The sequence below is a fragment of the Danio aesculapii genome, chromosome 7 (assembly GCF_903798145.1).
Source record: "Danio aesculapii chromosome 7, fDanAes4.1, whole genome shotgun sequence".
Classification (NCBI taxonomy): domain Eukaryota; kingdom Metazoa; phylum Chordata; class Actinopteri; order Cypriniformes; family Danionidae; genus Danio; species Danio aesculapii.
In genome coordinates, this window is record NC_079441.1 from 6,736,290 (window position 1) to 6,755,806 (window position 19,517).

The 19,517-nt window shown below is 37.4% G+C and overlaps 1 protein-coding gene across 1 annotated transcript in view; it reads right to left on the minus strand.

Annotated features, from left to right (window-relative positions):
• Positions 1 to 5,034: 5,034 nt before the first annotated feature.
• vax2 (ventral anterior homeobox 2) overlaps positions 5,035 to 19,517 on the minus strand; it is a 48,193-nt gene continuing 33,710 nt past the window's right edge. The window contains exon 3 of the mRNA XM_056462676.1: positions 5,035 to 5,520. Coding sequence (XP_056318651.1) covers positions 5,035 to 5,520 — 486 coding nt within the window. The remainder of the gene's footprint in view (positions 5,521 to 19,517) is intronic.

Here is a 19,517-nt window from a genome sequence, read left to right on the forward strand (position 1 = left end):
AGCACTCTGTGATGCTAACATGTGTAACTTGTTTTTTGGTGTGTGTTTTTGGCCACAGAAAAAAATTAGAGGGGAGAAAAAGGGTGCAAATGTTGGAGTGGTCTGATTTTTAAGGTGTTGCTTCATTTAGTTTGAATCCTCAATTATAATCTTAACAAAATAACCAGTTTTAGGAAACATTTTGATCAATTTTGCAGACAGAAAGAGGAGAAAATAGGTGTAAATGTCCAAAAAAATCAGCTTTTATAGGTTTTGATTCATTTAGTTTTAGTGCTCAGTTATAATGTTAAAAAAAAACAAAGATTTTGAAAGATTTCACCAAAAAATAAGAGAAAGTGGAGTAAAAAAATGACATCTTGTTTTTAGAGCAATGAGCAATGACTGTATAATGTTTTTTTTTAATATACAAGACTAGTTTCAGCTCAACCAGACAATAAGGATTTCACTCTTCAGCACTTTGTAACGCAAACATGTGTAACTTGTAACATGTTTTTGGGCCACAAAAATTCAAAAAAGGACTCCAAAAAAGTTTGCTACCAAATCTTACCCAATGTGAATTGGTGCATGTAATTTTTTTTTGGACTTGTTCATGCAAAATGCTCAGTATAGCGACACTGTAAAAATATATCTGTGAATGAACTGATCTTGTGATTAATTTTTCCCTTTTTGTGCTTTTGAATTGCATTATGTGACATTGCTCTTGATTTTTAACAATAAAAGTGACTTTTATTGATATTTTTAAAAGTTTGAAGTGATATATTGTCTCTGTCAATCTTCTAAACTATGGTAAAATAGCATGCACTGTACAAAAATGCAGGGTTCCACATAATTCATTCATGTCTTCCCAACACAAATCAATTAAGTTAACTTAACAAGTTTAAGTTAATTGAACAAAAAACAAGTAAGCTGTCCCTAAACAATCTGAAGAATCATGTCGTTTCAGCTCATTTTAAATAAGTAGTTTGAATATAATTATTTTTTTAGTAAATGTAATAATCTGCCAGTACTTTTTCTGTTATTTTATTGACTCAGTTCTCTCTATATTACTTTCTATACTAATATAAATAGTTTCAAACTACTAAAATATCAATAAAAGCCACTTTATTAAACTGCAGAGTTGAATTGTCAACATCAAAAGTCGACAGAGCAGAGATCAAGATCCCATAATGCAATTCACAAACTTAATATAAATGGCAAATCAGGAAAATATGGAGCCTGTTATTTTTCACACTGTATTTCTATATAAGACACAGGCTACAACATTATATTTTACCTATAAAACTACTGGATGTGTTAGTCTTAGCTTTGGTGGAATACTTTGTGTTATTATTTTAGAAGTTGGGAAGTAGATGTGTTTGACTATTTTTTTCAACAAATGGAAAAGTTTGAGAATTAAAAAAAAAACAAGTTTTCAGCAAAAATAACAAACAAAAATCATTTTAAAAAGTGCATTTGAGGTAATAATTAGCAGATTAAAGGGATAGTTCACCCAAAAATGAAAATTGTTATTATTTACTTTTTACTTGTTTTAAACCTATTTGAGTTTCTTTATTCTGCTAAACACAAAATAAGATATCTTGAAGAATGCTGAAAACCTGTAACCTTTGATTTCCATAGTATTTGTTTATCTTACTATAAAAGTCAATGGTTACAGCACTTAAGCATTCTTCAAAATATCTTCTTTTGTGTTCAGTAGATTAAAAAAAGTCATAAGGGTTTGGAACCACTTGAGGTAGAGTAGTGGGTTTGTAATTCTGAAGTTAAATAAAGGGTGACAATCTGACCCAACGGCTCTGAGAAGATGGTTGACATCCATCACTAATACTGATAGGGAAAGTTGAGAGTTTAAAAAAAGATTTCTAAATTTCAAGTCTGGGATTTTTTTTCTTGAAAACTGTTTAAAAAATGTCTAATTGTGCATAGTTTTGATCTAGTGTTGAGTGGTGAACATGCATGTAATCTGCAGCCCATATACAGATAGTGTGAAACTGACATGCACAATTCATAATTTAACATCGTCTAAGATCTCAAAGAATAAAAGCAGATGCTGAAAGACTCAAAGTGACCATCGGTTTATCTTGGAAGTCAATGATTAGCCCTTTGTGTCAGTTTACATTTGGAAGCAGTGAGGAAGCATGTAAACGGGGCAATATAATGCTGTTTAAATAAAGAGATAAGCTAATATTTTAAAGTGGTGTGCATTGCGTCAGCTTATCTTTGATGAGAGATGCTCGTATTAGATGTGATCATTCTGCGTTTTAATAAAGACCTGTAAAACGCCCAAATTTAATAAGTAAATAAATAATCATTCTGTCCACTGAACTCCCATCGTCAAGGTCCAGCACAAAATAAATGGCATCAAATTCGTCAGTGCCTTGCTTTTGTTACTGTACGTGTTCACTCAGATAATTCTCTCATTCGTATACTTTCATACAGACACACATTTATATCGACACAAAGCTCCCGATGTCAGTTCATTTAGAGCAGCATAAAAACGTACCACAATGTTGATCTTCTTTTCATCCATTTTTTCTTTTTTTTTTTTTTAACACCCATTTGGAAACAAACTTGCAAAATAATTTAGCCTTAGTTACAGTTACATTTACAGCGTTCTCCTTCGTCCACAAAGATTTAAAGGCCTGTTCGCACAAAAGGATGAAAACTATAGTGCTAGTTTACATATAGAAATTATTCTGAATTCTGAACAAAATAAATAATAAAATAAAATTGCAGTCCACAGCAAGACTTGAAAATAAATTTTCCCAGCTTATGAACGATAAAAAAAAAAACACAGTAACAGCCAAGAATTAGAGGTGCACTGAAATAAAAATTCAGTGCCGAAACTGAAAATTCTGAATGCGCTTGGTCAAAAATCAAAACCAAAAATGCTTTGTAATAATTATTTATTTATTTATTTTATAAATAGTATAAAGTAATTTGGTAAGACTTTTTGATTTTAACCTAATAACGTAAAGATTATACAGATTTAAAAAAACACAAGCCAATAAAATTATTTTATTAAGCGTATAATTTTATTGCCAGTGTATAAAGGTTATTGCACACTGAATCCAAAATTTTCGTCCGTAATTTCCGCACGTTAGAAAATAAATAAACCTCATGTTGTGTGAATTGCATTGACACACTTCCTCCGTAACTTTTGTCCATTATATAAATACTCAAGCCGGAATTAGGTTTTTTTTCTGCTTTTTGCATTCAAAAAAGCATTTTGAGAGGTGTTTTGACAGTTCAGAGCCACTGTACAAGTGAAAAGCTAAATACAGAATGCTGTCATTTGAGCTACAGATAACTTTATGACAAACACAGTGCATAAAATAAAGATAAAATGTGGCGGACAGTTGAGAAGCCCTACATGCTGGGTTCAGTGACTGCTGCTGCTTGGTGTGTGTGTGTGTGTCCATATATTTGCTGTACTGCCCATAGACATTATAAAAGAAAGCGTGGTACGCTTTCGGTCTGTTGCTTCAACACGTCAACGTGGCTACCATCTATTATAATGTCTATGGTACTGCCAGACTCTGTTCAGGATTTGTCTATGTATGTGAAGTATCACAAGCAATGTATCAAAGTTCCACTCATTTCCTGAAATAAACTTTGCATTGGATGAACACAATATGCTGCAGCCTATTCCTCTTTCTTTTTCTACTTTGGAGAAGAGAGAGAACAGTATCACTGCTTCAATTGACTCCGAAATGTTATTCGTTTTTTCGTAATGGATTAATGAATACGCATTGGACTCGGTGTGCAAGGTTCGTTTACGTGACAAATTGTTTGCATTCGAATATGAAAGAAACGCATATGAGAATTTCGGAGTTCAGTGTGCAAAGACCTTTCTTAAATTTGCAATGGCAGCACAATAGGGTAGATGCCGAGCTAGTGTTTTTCCCAAACTGATAAACTTCCGGTGACCCGTGAGTTTTTTTTCCATTTTATACGGTTCCTTTTACAGCATCGATATTGTAATGTTATTCATATATAATCAGTTAAATAGACTTTGGCATTTAATTAGTTGCTCAAGCGTAAAACGAGACAAATAGCTGTTTACTCGCACTCGCCCGTCAAAATCAGCAAGCTAGCGCAGAAGCTCCATTGAATATACTGGGGTAAAATAAATGGTCATATTATAAAGACATGTCAGCCAGTGGAGATTGCTGATTTTTAAAGAAAACAGACCTCAAATGTGCCGAATTTAATGATTAATCGTGGAAACAATTAACCCAGGTTACTGGCAAAATAAAAGTCCTATTAGCATGCTTCGGCATATACCCTACAGAGTATGGCTGCAGGAACAAGCACACTACATAGATAATAATGACCTGTCGGTGCGTTTTTTGAGCGGACTGCTTTTTTAGTGAACATAAATATTTGTGTACATGATAAATATATACATGTACATGAGCTGAAAACCCACAGAGTGGAATATTAAGCTGCTTTGAACTTTGACCACAGCATGCAAGCAAGCAAATCGATGGTGTGCTCTGCTGCCTTGCAATTTTTCAGCTCAAACTTTCAACTGTTTTTCTCTTTCAACTGAAAGGCAGCCAAAAGTTCAGTGCATCTCTAATCAGAAATCATCCTGCATTAAAAAAAAGGGCATTTAAAGGAGACGACAAAACTTCAGTGCTTCTAATAAACAACATTATCGTGCGTTGGTGTGGATGTTGATATAGTTAACAATCTAGGTGCGAACAGGCCTCAATTCTGAGGCTTTCTTCACCAAACACGGCAATGCAAAAAAATGGAAGAAAACCTGTGGTCAATGAAATTCAGCGAACACAGCGATGCTTAATTACAGGCTTGGTCCCAAACGCTCCTCCTTACCAAAACGATGGAGTCCGACTGGCCTTGATTTTGGTTGTAGGCACTATAGCGCAAAGACGGGCCAGCGAGACGTGGATCCCAAAGCCGTTCAATCTCTTTGTTCGTTTTGCGAACCTCCGCTCCATCCGATTGGATGTTCGCGGCACAGGTGAGACCCCTGAGACAGGTAGAGGGGAGAAGATTACAGGAGCGCTTTTAGGACACTGTCTTCTTCCCTCCTAACTCTCCGTCCTTGCGCTCTATCCTCATGTAGGGCTCGAACGCTGACGTCCCGCAGCCGTATCCCGATGGCAGTTCGTGATGGGCGCCGCTCAGGAGAGGCATGGTAAAGCAAAGGGATGGTGGCGGGACGCCCAGCCGCGGTGAAGGTGGAGTGCCAGTTAAAGAAGACAGCGACAGTCCGAACGTCCCGCTGCCAGCTCCGGGAGGTGTGGTGGAGCTACTCACCCCTGAGGAGGTGGACACAGACGGGCTGCCCAGCAGAGAGCCGTTGCCTGGGTGTGGGTGCCCCAGCAGTGGGTTAGGAGGAGGCGCAGGTACAGAGAGAAGACGCCCCTGCTCCAGGAGACGCAGAATGTTGCATGTGGCGAGGGATTCGGAGGTGGACGATGAGCGCTTGTCTGTGTCCTTGGTCTGGTCCTTCTTCTGTTTGGTGCGGCGGTTTTGGAACCACACTTTCACCTGCCAAACAAGAGCGAACATTGTTATGCACCTTATTTTTGTTGGATGCATAAGACTTTGGAATTACCCCAATTTTTTAATTCATTCATTCATTGTCCTTCAGCTTAGTCCTTTATTTATCAGGGGTTGCGACAGTGGAATTAACCGCCAACTATTCTAAGATACAATTTACGCAGTACATGCCCATCCAGTACTGGGAAAAACCCATACACTCTCACATTTACACACTCACTCATACACTATGGCCAATTTTATTCATTCATTTTCTTTTGCAGCTTAGTCCCTTTATTAATCTGGGGTCACCACAGTGGAATGAACCACCAACTTACCCAGCAAATGTTTTACGCAGCGGATGCCCTTTTAACTGCAACCCATCACTGGGAAACATCCACACACACTCATTCACACACATACACTACGGACAATTTAGTTCATCCAAATCACCTATAGTGTATGTGTTTGGACTGTGGAGGAAACCGGAGCAACTGGAGGAAACCCACACCAACACGTGGAGAACATGCAAAATCCATACAGAAATACCAACTGGCCCAGCCGGGACTCAAACCAGCGACCTTCATGCTGTAAGGTGACAGTGCTAAGCACTGAGCCAATAAAATAATTTGAAATAAAAGCATATGCTAAAATATTCGAAATAAATGTATGCTAAAAATTGTATGTATAACTAGCTAACAATTTATGTCCTGGGAACATTTTCCTAACATTCTGTTTTGGTTGTGGGAATGGTGATTTAAAATCATGTCTGCATAAAGTTGCCTGAATGTTTTTGTAAGGTTAGCATAGACCAGGGATGGGCAAACTCGATCCTGGAGGGCCGGTGTCCCTGCATAGTTTTGCACCAACCCTAATCAAACACACCTGCTTGTAGCTTTCTAGTGATCTTGAAGACACTAATTAGGGTGTTCAGGTGTGTTTGATTAGTGTTGGAGCAAAAGTCTGCAGGGACACCAGCCCTCGAGGATCGAGTTTGCCCATGCCTGGCATAGACTGAAAAAAATTGTCCATTGTATTTCCAATATTTTTTAAAGGTAAGTGGTTGCAAACAATTTATATGGGCTGAATTTAAACAAAGAAATTAAGCCGAACATTACTACATTTAATTTGTTTAAGTTCAGCCTGTATAAATTGTTTGCAACCACTTACCTTTAAAAAATGTTGGAAATACAATGGACCATTTTTTTCAGTGTAACATTCCTGCAATGCTCTTTCCACCTAAATCCTCCCAAAATGAAAACGTTCTATGAGCATCAATATGGAACATTCCAAAAATGTTCAAATGCTGACAGAATATTTAAAGGTTAGCATAACGTTCTTTTCTACCTAAATCTACCTAAAATGTTGTGTTCTCTAAACTGTTCTAATTGTGTTCTTTTCAACATTAGTAGAACATTCATCATGTAGAAATAATGTAAAAAGAACATCATACTAATAATGTTTTCTATCAACATTACGAGAACGTTTTCTAATTAGTAATAATGCTATGAGAATGTTCTATAAATGTTATTTTAAAAATGTTTTGTTTAACATTCAGACAGTTTTTGAAGGAATGCTAGTTGTGGGAACGTTCCCAGTTAGCTGGATAGAAATATTGTAAAACTGTAACTTTGTGAAATTATATCACAATTTGAAATGACTGTTTTCTCTTTTAATGTTTGTTATTTTATTTAATTAGATACTTTAAAGCTTATAGTATTTAATCTCAGGTGTTTCTTCAGAAATCATTCAAATTCTATTTTTCTCAAACATTTCTTCTTCTTATTATTATAAATATAAAAAACAACTACTGCTATATATATTTTATAGCCACCGTGACATATTTATTTGATATGTGCTACGTTCTTTATAATATACTGACACGGTGCTCACTTGTTATTATTTTTCAATTAATATTAATAATGTTAAAACTGCAATATTTTAATACAACTATTACAACTGCTTTCTAACTTTCAGCATCATTACTCCAGTTTTGAGTGTCAAATGATGATTCAAAAACTAGTTTATTTTGTTGAATTTGTATTAAATTGAAAATCAGTTTAAAAAGCATCTTTAGTTATTAATTTAATGCATCTTTCCTGAATATTCTGACTTTTAAACTGCAGTGCATCTTGTTTTTCACAAAACAAATAAAACATTGAGAAGTGAAGTTTATTTATAAACTAATTTCGAGAGGAGCACATGCTTATGATTGATCATGGCTGGTGATTCCTAACTCTCTATAAATAACCAGAGTTTCTTACTTTAGTTATCTTCCCCCCTTCCACCCCTACTCCTCCATGTTTACCTTTATAGGGTGGCATGGTGGCCCAGTGGTTAGCACTGTTGCCTTACAGCAAGAATGTCACTGGTTCAAATCCTTAACAGGCTAGTTGTCGTTTCTGTGCGGAGTTTGCGTGTTCTCCCCGTGCTCCTTCAGTCCGGAGACATGTGTCATGGGTGATTTGAGCAATATAAATTAGCAATATAGTCGAGCTCTTAACTAGCAGTATATCTACATATAGCAATTTATAATCTGTCATCAGCTCTAAATAAGGGAGGAGTTCTCGAGATCTACCTGAGCTCAAACTCCCCTCTCACCCTGCAAAGGGCAGGGAGCCCCAGGCTCGAGGATTTTATGAGCTCAGGGCTCTCTCCCGGAACAAACTTTATAATCAATCATCAGCTAAGTGTGAACTCTTGAATTGAATATATAAAAAAATGAACACCAAAATGTATATATTTTTTAATTTGTGAGATTTTTGGGGAAAAAAATCTGCCTCGGCAAAAGTCACTAATAAATAGACCCACACAGAACCTACGTGCGCAGAAATCTGCAGATTTTTGAGCCCATCATCCAATCTATTTATTTATGTGAATGTTTTTATATTGAATACTATGCTAATGTTTAGATAAATCATGCACAATACAATTTGTCTAATAATATTTTCTGCCTTTGTAGTGGATGTATTATATGAGTGAACTTCTCTAGCTTTGCAATCCAAACAATTGGATTTTGATTGTGTGTTGAACATGCTACTTTTTTATTCTTCTGTGTTCAGTTTTCAGCTCCCACACTCTCAAAAATCATTCCACTTAAATCAGCAAATCTTGTTTTTACAATGTTTCTGCACAGAAATATCAAAAAAAAGTCAACAATCTGTCTAAGGCTCTACTAATAATTACCAAAAAAACAAAGCAGGATCTGTTTGTTCAACAACCCTGACACGAAGCCACACCGCAGCAACTCCTCATGGCTTCTTCATAAGTAAAGGTCAATGAAGCATGCCGAAAAGTGCGCTGAACTCAAGTTAAAACCCTGCTAACATCAGGTTAAAAAGTGCATTGAACTCTGTGTGTCCTTGTCCTGCATGTTTAATTGATACAGTGCTGCTTTAATGCAGAGTGTACTCCGGGGTCGACGATGGGTCGAGATCAAGCTCTGCTCATAAACAGAGAGAAAATCAGCCCTATGAAAAATGCATTTGATTCTGACCGGGTTTTTACCTGTCACCTGCTGCTCCGTCCCACCCTGGGGACCATAAAGCAGGAGACGGAGCCATTTTTACACTATACATACAATGCAAAACGCATCAACACATCGCCAGCTCTCAGAAATGCGCATTCACACTCATTTTCTCACTCTTAACGTTTAGGGCTCGAGAACATGGGATGATTGAGGTCCAGATCCCACTTCTACCAACCACCAGCACTTAACACTTGTCTGCACTATGAGACACTTTTGGCACTCTTCACTTGTGTTTAGATGTGTGCATACACAAAAGAAAGGATTTTAGCTTTGCTGTGCTTTCGTGCCGGGTTCAAACTACACAATATTATGTCTGTTATGTATATTGTGATAAAATATTGTGTCTGTTATGATAGCCGGTATCAGAATATGTGGTTTTGACTCATAGGTTCATGTTAAAAACAGATCTGACTATACACGTACACCACCAGCCAATCGTTGAATGACATTTTAGTGATGTCATTGAGAGTGCAAAACTAATATTTGCAGAAACAATGAACTATGACTATATAAGAAGCGTGTTTGCTTTAAGCTTCACAAACCTTTCCTCCATTGCAAAATTTCACCAAGCAGTCTAGTTAGAAAAATAAAACTATAATTGTGAAATAAAATGTTTTTGTTTACTAGAAAAAACTATATTTACAGTAAATAAAAAAACTAAAACTAAAAACAGTCACTGAAAAAAATAACAGAAATAAAATACACTGCAAAAATGCTTTTCTTACACTGTAAAAAATAAATCTGTAAAATTTACGGTAAAAAAACGGCAGCTGTGGTTGCCAGTACTTTACTGTTAAAAATACGGTACAAACCGTAAAAGTAATTTGTCATTTTTACAGTAAACTACCGTATTTTATTAATTTATAGAGGTAATATGTCTGTATTTTGAACTATCAACATCTACACATCTTTGGTTACACAGTTAGACACGTTAGCACACCCATTTGCAGGTGGTGATGAGGAATTTACATATTGAACCAATGCTCATCACAATCAACTTTTCCCACAAGCAGAAAAGTGTAACAACATATAGAAGGTGCCCAGTGTCATTTACACAGCTACTAAACACCATTATGGTAACACGCATAAAATTAAAGTCAGGAAATAAACATTGTTTATCAACATTAGATGTAACATAACTCTCTAATTTACATAACTGATAAGGAAACAACTAAAAAGATCCATAGTAATGTCAACTACAAGCATAAAAAGTGATGTGCCATGCAGGGAATTCTGGGAAAGTCAATTTACGGTTATTCACCATATATATTAAGGAACCATACTGTTAACCAGGTTACGGATTTGTACTGTAGCATTTTTACAGTTTTTTACTGTTGAAATCACGGCCATTTTTTACAGTGTACTTAGAGTTTTTAAGGCACAAGACATGTTTGGCACGATTTGTTGCTATTTTCAGACCAACGCAACACTAACTTTCCCGTTTTGCACCACGCTGTTTAAATATTAAATCCATTTGCGCTACTTTGTGGAGTCATGGGTGTTCCGGTCTATAAAGGAGGCGTGTTAAGGCGCATTGTCGGTGCGTTGCTATTTTGAGAAATTGAAATAGACTGCGCAATTAACCAGCTGAAACCAGGTCTAAAGTCCAGCGCAGAGCGTATTAGTTGTGCGCCTTAAACATGTACACATTGCCTAATTACACGCAGGATGTACAGCAATACACAAATATCTTTACAAATGATAAAAATTTAAGGATTAAAATGTTACAAAAAAGGGGCTTTTTCAATTTATTCATGACAATCTGCATTTGTATAATGTGTTAATATTATCAGTATTATTTTATTATATGCATATTTATATTAGTTTTAATAAAAACTAGTTTAGATTTGTCCTCCTGTCGGGTTTTGGAGATCTCTGCATCACCATATGGGGCATAAGAACAGGACGTGTGTTTGGATATAACTGAATTTAGAAATAGTTTTGAAACAAATCTTTGTGCTTAACAAACAAAATTAATTATGTAGGCTGATGGATGTCTTCAGTGGAGTGAGTACAAAACCGTTTCTTTATCCATGAAAGTAAAGGAGTAAAGTAAAGAGTAAAAGTAAAGAGGCTGAATGGAGGAGTCTCGTTCATGCTCTGTTGAACTGTTTTCTCGCTAGTGAAGCGTTCAGTTTTTCCACTTACAATGTCCGCCATGTAAATAGCAAATGCTCCATGGCGTGACGCAACTGACTCCTAAAGGGAATTGGAGATGAGTCTCTGATTGGTTTAATGCACATCATGTTCAAAACGCACCCATAACTTGTTAAGAAAATAAGCTCAACCCTGTTAGACCATGCTTTGGGGCACAAACCATATTTTTCTGTCCTTAAGGTAGCAAAAGTGGATTTAGACACGCCCTTACTGCTTTTGCGCCCTGCGCTTTAGACTCTGCGTCTAGATCGTTAAAATAGAGCGCTTAATCTTGTTTCTAGTTTAAATATCTAAAAATGTGTAAATCAAGAAGCATTTTCTAGGCAAGCAAAAAATATTGTCTTGTTTTCAGAAATAAGTTAAAGTTGAGTGAGTTTTTTCCATAAAACAAGCAAAATAATCTGCCAATGGGGTATGCAAAATAATCTTGTTTTTGTTTTGTAATAAGATTATTTTGCTTACCATATTGGGAGATTAATTTTCTTGTTTTAAGAAAAAACTCTGTTATAATTTCCAACTGTTCAGTCTTTCATTTTCCTTTAGCTTAGTCCCTTATTTATCAGGGGTCCCCACAGCGGAATGAACCACCAACTATTCCAGCATATTTTTTTACACAGCGGATGCCCTTCCAGCTGCAACCCAGTCCTGGGAAACTCCCGAATTCATACACACACACTATGGCCAATTTAGTTCTTATAGTGCAAGTCTTTGGACTGTGGGGGAAACCGGAGCACCTGGAGGAAACCCACGCCAACACAGGGAGAACATGCAAACTCTATACTGAAATGCCAACTGACTCAGCCAGGACTCGAACCAGTGACCTTCTTGCTGCGAGGCGACAGTGCTAAACACTGAGCCATCGTGCCATGAGATGAGACAGAATTTCCATTATTTTTCTATGTAAACACGGTTGATGGATTGCGCGACCACTCGCGTCTTCTTAAGTGCATCACACATGAGTAGACACGCCATTTAGCTTCATCTTTTACACGCAGCAGCGTTCATAACTGTCAGTTCCACAGCGGTGGACCAATCAGGAGAACTCGAAGGCAGGGCAAGAGTTGCAATCTTTTGTGTAAAAAGTTGGCATGACAATGGCAACATGGTGGAACCACTTCTGATCGCTAAAATAGAGTCAATAAATGCAGTCAGTAAATAATTGTTTACATTACAGTATTAAGACCATTACTTCAAGTGTTTTAGAAGTCCTTTTTAAGGCACTAACAGTCAATTCTTCCATGTTGCGTATGTATATTAGAACTACTTTGCCAATAGAGGATATGTCCTGCCTGTACCAATGCCTGTTAATTCAAAAATACTATATTTACAAGATACACATCTTCTTATGTTTACAAAACTTGTAAAATCTCTTATAGTTCAGATCCTAACGTCTTTTTAATCTTCAACATATTCCAGAAAGGTCCGATTTTCCCAGAATACATGAAGCTGGTCAACATTGACCTGAACACACATCTTTTAGCATTGTGTGGGTAATTCATGAATTTATTTTGCTTAGGCTTAGTCTCTATTTTTAGAGGTTGCCACGGTGGAATGAACCGCCAACTATTCCAGCATATGTTTTATGCAGTGGATGCCCTTCCAGCCGCAATTCATTCAATTCATCTATATTGCATCTATATTGAGGAAACCCATGCCAACACTGGGAGAACATGCAAACTCCACAAAGAAACTCGAACCAGCGACCTTCTTGCTGTAAGGCAGCAGTGCTAACCACTGAGCCACCATGTCACCTGGTGTGGATTATTGTTCACTTTAAATTGTTTTTATAGTATTAAAAAAGTGCACCAGATCTTTCCATTCAGTGGAGACAGTACTTGAAGTATATATTTCAAACCTGCATGCATATCACTTCATTCCCTCTCAGCAGTATCAACTCCATTCATTGGTACTCATCAGTATCAACTCCGTCATAAGACCGTATGACCCTCGGGAATTATTTACATATGTATGAGCGTCTGGTTGACCTCCATGACACCAGCAGCTCAGAAAAAAAACACACTCAGGAAACGAATGTCCGTTTCCGCAAAACCTAAATAAGTCGCTAACAGCTGACTAAAACCCCGGCCAAACAGTTTCGCAAGCAGTAATAAAGCTGAGGCCTGTAACACTGAGATCATAGACCTGATGTGGCCATTAGTGTGAGGATAATGAGATTGTGGCGTGATCCTTTAGAGCTTATGCGAGCATGCTGATGATATGTTTTCCAACCATTCATTAATGCTATACGCATTTGAGAGTATGAAATGTAGACGCAGAACTATTATGCACTTCAAAGCTGTAATCTGCGCATGCATGAATACATGGAGCAAATTCAGATTTAATCTTTCTTTTACATGGCCTAAAGTGGGCGGAGCTTACCTGGTTTTACATTTTAAAACTCTACCGAGGAAACAGCTTTACGTGATAAATTAAATACAAAAAACAACAACAACAACGTATATGATGGAAACGGGGAGTAGAGGAGAGAGAAAAGACGAAAGCAAACAAATCTCCTCCATCGTACATCTACACTATTGGAATTAAATCCTCTTTAATGAGATCCAGGGTTCATTGCTGGGGCAGAGATTACTAAACGCAGGATCTGCATGACCTGGATTTGCTCCCTCGCCTGCGGCGTCCCAATCCACTCGGCTCTCGTTCTTCAGCGAACTCAGAATCTGCACAGGGCGCTGGTGCAGAATGAGCTCCAACATCAATTCATCAGATATTCTTTTTGCTGCCGTACAGAAATCATATCAGTGCTACAGTTATAGCTCCATCTCCACATTAATCTTCTCCATGTATGTTGCTCTTGTGTGTGTGTGTGTGATTTCATGGGCTGTTGTCTGCAGATGGCATATTTAATAAGACGCAGATGTACATGAAGTTGTAAGTCTCATTCATGATACATGAGCTGGATGAAGTACTCTGTAAATTGTGTCTTGTTTCGTTTTTATGTGGGTTGATCTGTTGTGAAATGTCTCGTTTGTTTTACACACAGATCTCATGAGTTTGGGGTTTTGATCAATTCAGATCTGAAATCGAGAATTGATTTTAAAATATTATTAAATTTAGCAAAAGTTAATAGTCAGTGCCGTTTTTATTTGAACCGTGGAGAACACGGACGGATGGATGGATGGATGGATGGATGGATGAAGGGACGAATGGACAGATGAATGGCAGATAGATGGAAACATGGACAGATTGATATTTAGATGAATGGACAGGCAGAAGATAGATGAAAACGGACAGATTGATGAATAGATAGATAGATGGATGGATGGAAACGCAGACAGATGAATGGATGGAGGGACAAATGGATGGCAGATAGATGGAAACTTGGACAGATTGATGAATAGATATATGAATAAATAGACGGCAGACAGAGGATAGATGGAAATAGATGATTGATAAATAAATGGATGGATGGAAATGTGGACAGATGGACAGAGGATACGTGAAAACAGACAGATTGATGAATAGATAGATGCATGGATGGGCGGATAGATAGATGGATGGATGGATGGATAAATTGGTGAATGGATGGATAGAAGAATGGATTGGTGGGTGGATGGATGGATGGACGGATGGAAGATAGATGGAAACATGGACAGACAGACAGATAGATAGATGGATGGATGGATGGATGGAAGACAGAAGGAAACAGACAGATTGATGAATAGATAGATTTATAGAAAGATAGATATATGGAAACATGGACAGATTGAAGAATAAATTGATGGATGGATGTAAGAAAGAGGGAAACATGGACAGACAGGTAGGTAGGTAGATAGATAGATAGATAGATAGATAGATAGATAGATAGATATATAGATAGATAGATAGATAGATAGATAGATAGATAGATAGATAGATAGATAGATAGATAGATAGATAGATAGATAGATGGAAACAGACAGATTGATTAATAGATAGATATATAGAAAGATAGATAGATTGATAAAAGGATTGATGGATGGAGGGATGGAGTGAAGATATGGAAACATGGACAGACAAATTAATAGATGGAAGATAGATTGGATGGACGGACGGACAGACAGATAGATAGATGGATAAATTGATGAAAGATAGAAGGAAACACAGATTGATGAATAGATAGATAAATGGATCAAAGGATTGATGAATGGAGGGATGGATGGACAGACGAATTAATAGATGGAAGATAGATTGATGAATGAATGGACGGATGGATGGATGGATGGATGGACTGATGCAAGATAGAAGGAAACAAACAAATTGATGAATAGATAGATTTATAGAAAGACAGACAGACAGACAGACAGACATATAGACAGATAGACAGATAGATAGATAGATAGATAGATAGATAGATAGATAGATAGATAGATAGATAGATAGATAGATAGATAGACAGATAGATAGATAGATAGATAGATAGATAGATAGATAGATAGATAGATAGATAGATAGATAGATTGATTTCTGAAGGGTTTGGGTGAATCAGTTGAATTTCTGGACTCCAAACAGCATTCAAAAAGAGCAGATGAACACCTGACGGTCTGCTGATCTTCCCCGCACCTTCGCTGACCCCGTCCCGAGGCCGAAGTGCCCGCTAGCTGCCCTCTTGATCCCACACATGTGATAATGCCATGCAGCGCAGAGGCATTCTGGCTGTTCGGTGACCACTCTCTGACCTCGCTTCTTTAAAGAGCTTGTAGGTCATTAATCTCATGCATCTTAGCCAGAGGATTTTTGATTTAGTCGAGGCCTGAGTTGATGTCTTTAGAAACACTCTCGGTGCAGCATATGCTTCGGCTTGAAGATTGCAATGCAGAGTGCACACGTGTTAAATGTTGCATGCACGCTCTGTAGCATGCAGCAACCTGTAGGCTAACATGCTCACCGAAGAGAAAGCATGATGTTTGGCTCCAAAGATGCAAAATAGATTTATGCGCAAAACTGCAAAAAATTGTAGCTTCCTGATAAACTGGTGGCGAATATCAAAAAGAAAAATTGAGTTTTCTGTGGTAGGAGGAATCAATGTGGTCTTTTTTTTCTTCTTTAATAAATGAGTTATGCCTCAGAAGATGAAACGAAATGAACGAGCGGTGGTTTTTGGAGGGTCGAGACGCTCTTTGGGAGCACCCATTCTCAGGACAGATCTGTAGGTAATAATAATATTAATACTGAACCACTGTGATGACAGACTTTAGCTGAGGGATTTTAGAAAGACCAAAACAACATTTCAGATGTTTTATTATGTGCTCGGAACACTGGATTGTCCATTACTGCTGTCCCATTGGTCCATTTTTGTACACTGTAAAAAATGCTGGGTTTCACACAATTCCTTCATAGATGGATGGATTGATGGATGCATAGATAGATAGATAGATAGATAGATAGATAGATAGATAGATAGATAGATAGATAGATAGATAGATAGATAGATAGATAGATAGATAGATAGATAGATAGATAGATAGATAGATAGATAGATAGATAGATAGATAGATAGATAGATAGATAGATAGAAGGACAGATTGAAGGACAGATTGAAGGACAGATTGGTGGGTGGATGGATGGAAACATGGACTGGTGGATGGAAGATATTTGGAAACAGACATATGGATGGATGGATGGATGAAGGGAAGATAAATGGAAACATAAACAGACTGATGAATAAATGGATGGATAGATAGATTGATTGAATCGATTGATTGACTGCATCCAGAAAGTATTCATAGCGCTTTTTCACAATTTTTATGTTACAGCCTTATTCCAAAATGGATTAAACTCATTTATTTCCTCAAAATTCTACACACAATACCCCATAATCACAATGTGAAAAGATTTTTTGAAATAGTTGCAAATTTATTAAAGATAAAAAACCTAAAAAATCACATGTTCATCAGTATTCACAGCCTTTGCTCAATACTTTGGTGATGCACTTTTTTTTAATATGATGCCACAAGCTTGGCACACCTGTCTTTGGGAATTTTTGTCCATTTCTCTTTGCAGTACCTCTCAAGCTCTTATCAAGTTGGATGGGAAGCGATGGTGTTCAGCCATTTTCAGATCTCTCCAGAGATTTAGATATGATGTAGGTCTGGGCTCTGGCTGGGCCACTCAAGGACATTCACCGGGTTGTTGTGAAGCCACTCCATTGATATTTTGGTGGTGTGCTTTGGGTCATTGTCCTGCTAGAAGATGAACCGTCGCCCCAGTCTGAGGTCAAGAGCACTCTGAAGCAGGTTTTCATTCAGGATGTCTCTGTACATTGGTGGATTCATCTTTCCCTCTATCCTGACTAGTCTTCCAGTTCCTGCTGCTGAAAAACATCCCCACAGCATGATGCTGCCACCACCATGCTTCACTGTAGGGATGGTATTAGCCTGGTGATGAGCGGTGCCTGGCATTCACTCTAAAGAGTTCAATTTTAGTCTCTTCAGACCAGAGAATTTTGTTTCTGATGGTCTGAGAGTCCTTCAGATGCCTTTTGGCAAATTCCAGACGAGGAGTGGCTTCCATCTGGCTACTCTAACATACAGGCCTGATTGGTGGATTGCTGCACAGGTGGTTGTCCTTCTATAAGGTTCTCCTCTCTTCACAGAAGAACGCTGGAGCTCAGACAGAGTGACCATCGGGTTATTGATCACCTGAAGGCCCTTCTCCCCCGATCACTCAGCTTAGATGGCCAGCCAGCTCTAGGAAGAGTCCTGGTGGTTAAACATTTTCCACTTACGGATGATGGAGGCCACTGTGCTCATTGAAACTTATAGAGCAGCGGAAATTTTTCTGTAACCTTCTCCAGCCTTGTGCCTCCAGACAATCCTGTCTCTGAGGTCAACAGACAATTCCTTTGTCTTCATGCTTGGTTTGTGCTTTGACATGCACTGTCAACCCTGGGACCTTATATAGACAGGTGTATGCCTTTTCAAATCATGTCCAATCAGCTGAATTGACCACAGGTGAACTCCAATGAAGCTGCTGAAACATCTCAAGAATGATCAGTGGAAACAGAATGTACCTGAGCTCAATTTAGAGCTTCACGACAAATGTTGTGAATACTGATGTACATGTGATTTTTCAGGGTTTTTATTTTTAATAAATTTACAACAATTTCAACAAATCTTTCTTCACATTGTCATTATGGGGTATTGTGTGTAGATTGAACATAAAACTATTAAGCCGTGCCAAAAAACCCTCCAGAATTGTGTCGGTTCAGCTCATTTTAAATAAGTATTTTGAACAACCATCAAAAATAATTTGAGTGTATCACCTGATCTGTTCAAATGAAATCACATGACTTTTTTTGATGCGCATGCTGGAATTTATTCAATTGATAGTGTTTCAATAGTGTTTCCATCATAGTTTATAAACATTTTTTTATCGCATTACCCAACTCAGCTGTGTGTATACATTTATGTGCATTTTTAACATTTATGCACATCTTGGCATTTCCATCGATAATTTTATATGTGATATTCCAATATGCACATGAAAATAGATGAATGTAAGCCTAGTTATTGCTGTATCGCGTGTATTCGCAAAGATCTACATTCTTTCCGGTTTTTCTTGCGCATTTTCCAATCATCTTACACAGTTTGTACCTGTTTACCCTCTTGCCCTCGTAGCCTGACCCTTGTTCCTAGTTTTATCAAAGCACATGTTCACGCAGGTTCAGCCAAGGGTCAACCCTGTCTTACCGATGGCTGGTAGATATGGCTCTGTAATCCTCCTAACAGCAAAAGCATTTGGACTATTATTAGTTCCCTTCCCCCTGCGGCACTGGCTGACGTGGCCTGCGTGCATATGTGATCAGGCAAATTAGGCTTACAGTATGTGGGCGGATGCTGCTAGATTGGAGCTTCCCAATGGATTAAAAGGCATCCCTGCTGAACCACAGCGCCTCTAGTGGTCGACATTCAACATTCAGCACAGTCTAATAAAAACACATTTTTTATTGCGTTTTAAATATTTTAATTATGTTACACATTTATAAAACACTGCACTGATGATTAAAAATTATTCATTGGATTTAGTCATTTTTAAGGTAAGTTGTTGCAAACAATTTATATGGGCTGAATTTATGCAAATAAAGTTGAGCATTACTAAATTTAAGTTGTTTGCTTAAATTCAGCCCATATAAATTGTTTGCAACAACTTACCATAAAAAAAAATTGAGCAAATCCAATGACTTTTTTCTCTCCAGTGTATGTTTTTTTGGAAATATTATATGGTTTATGGTTTTATATACAGTTATTTTCAATTATTATATGTTCACTCAAATATGCTGGGTTATTTCAACTCAATTTTGGGTAAAATATGAACAAAACCA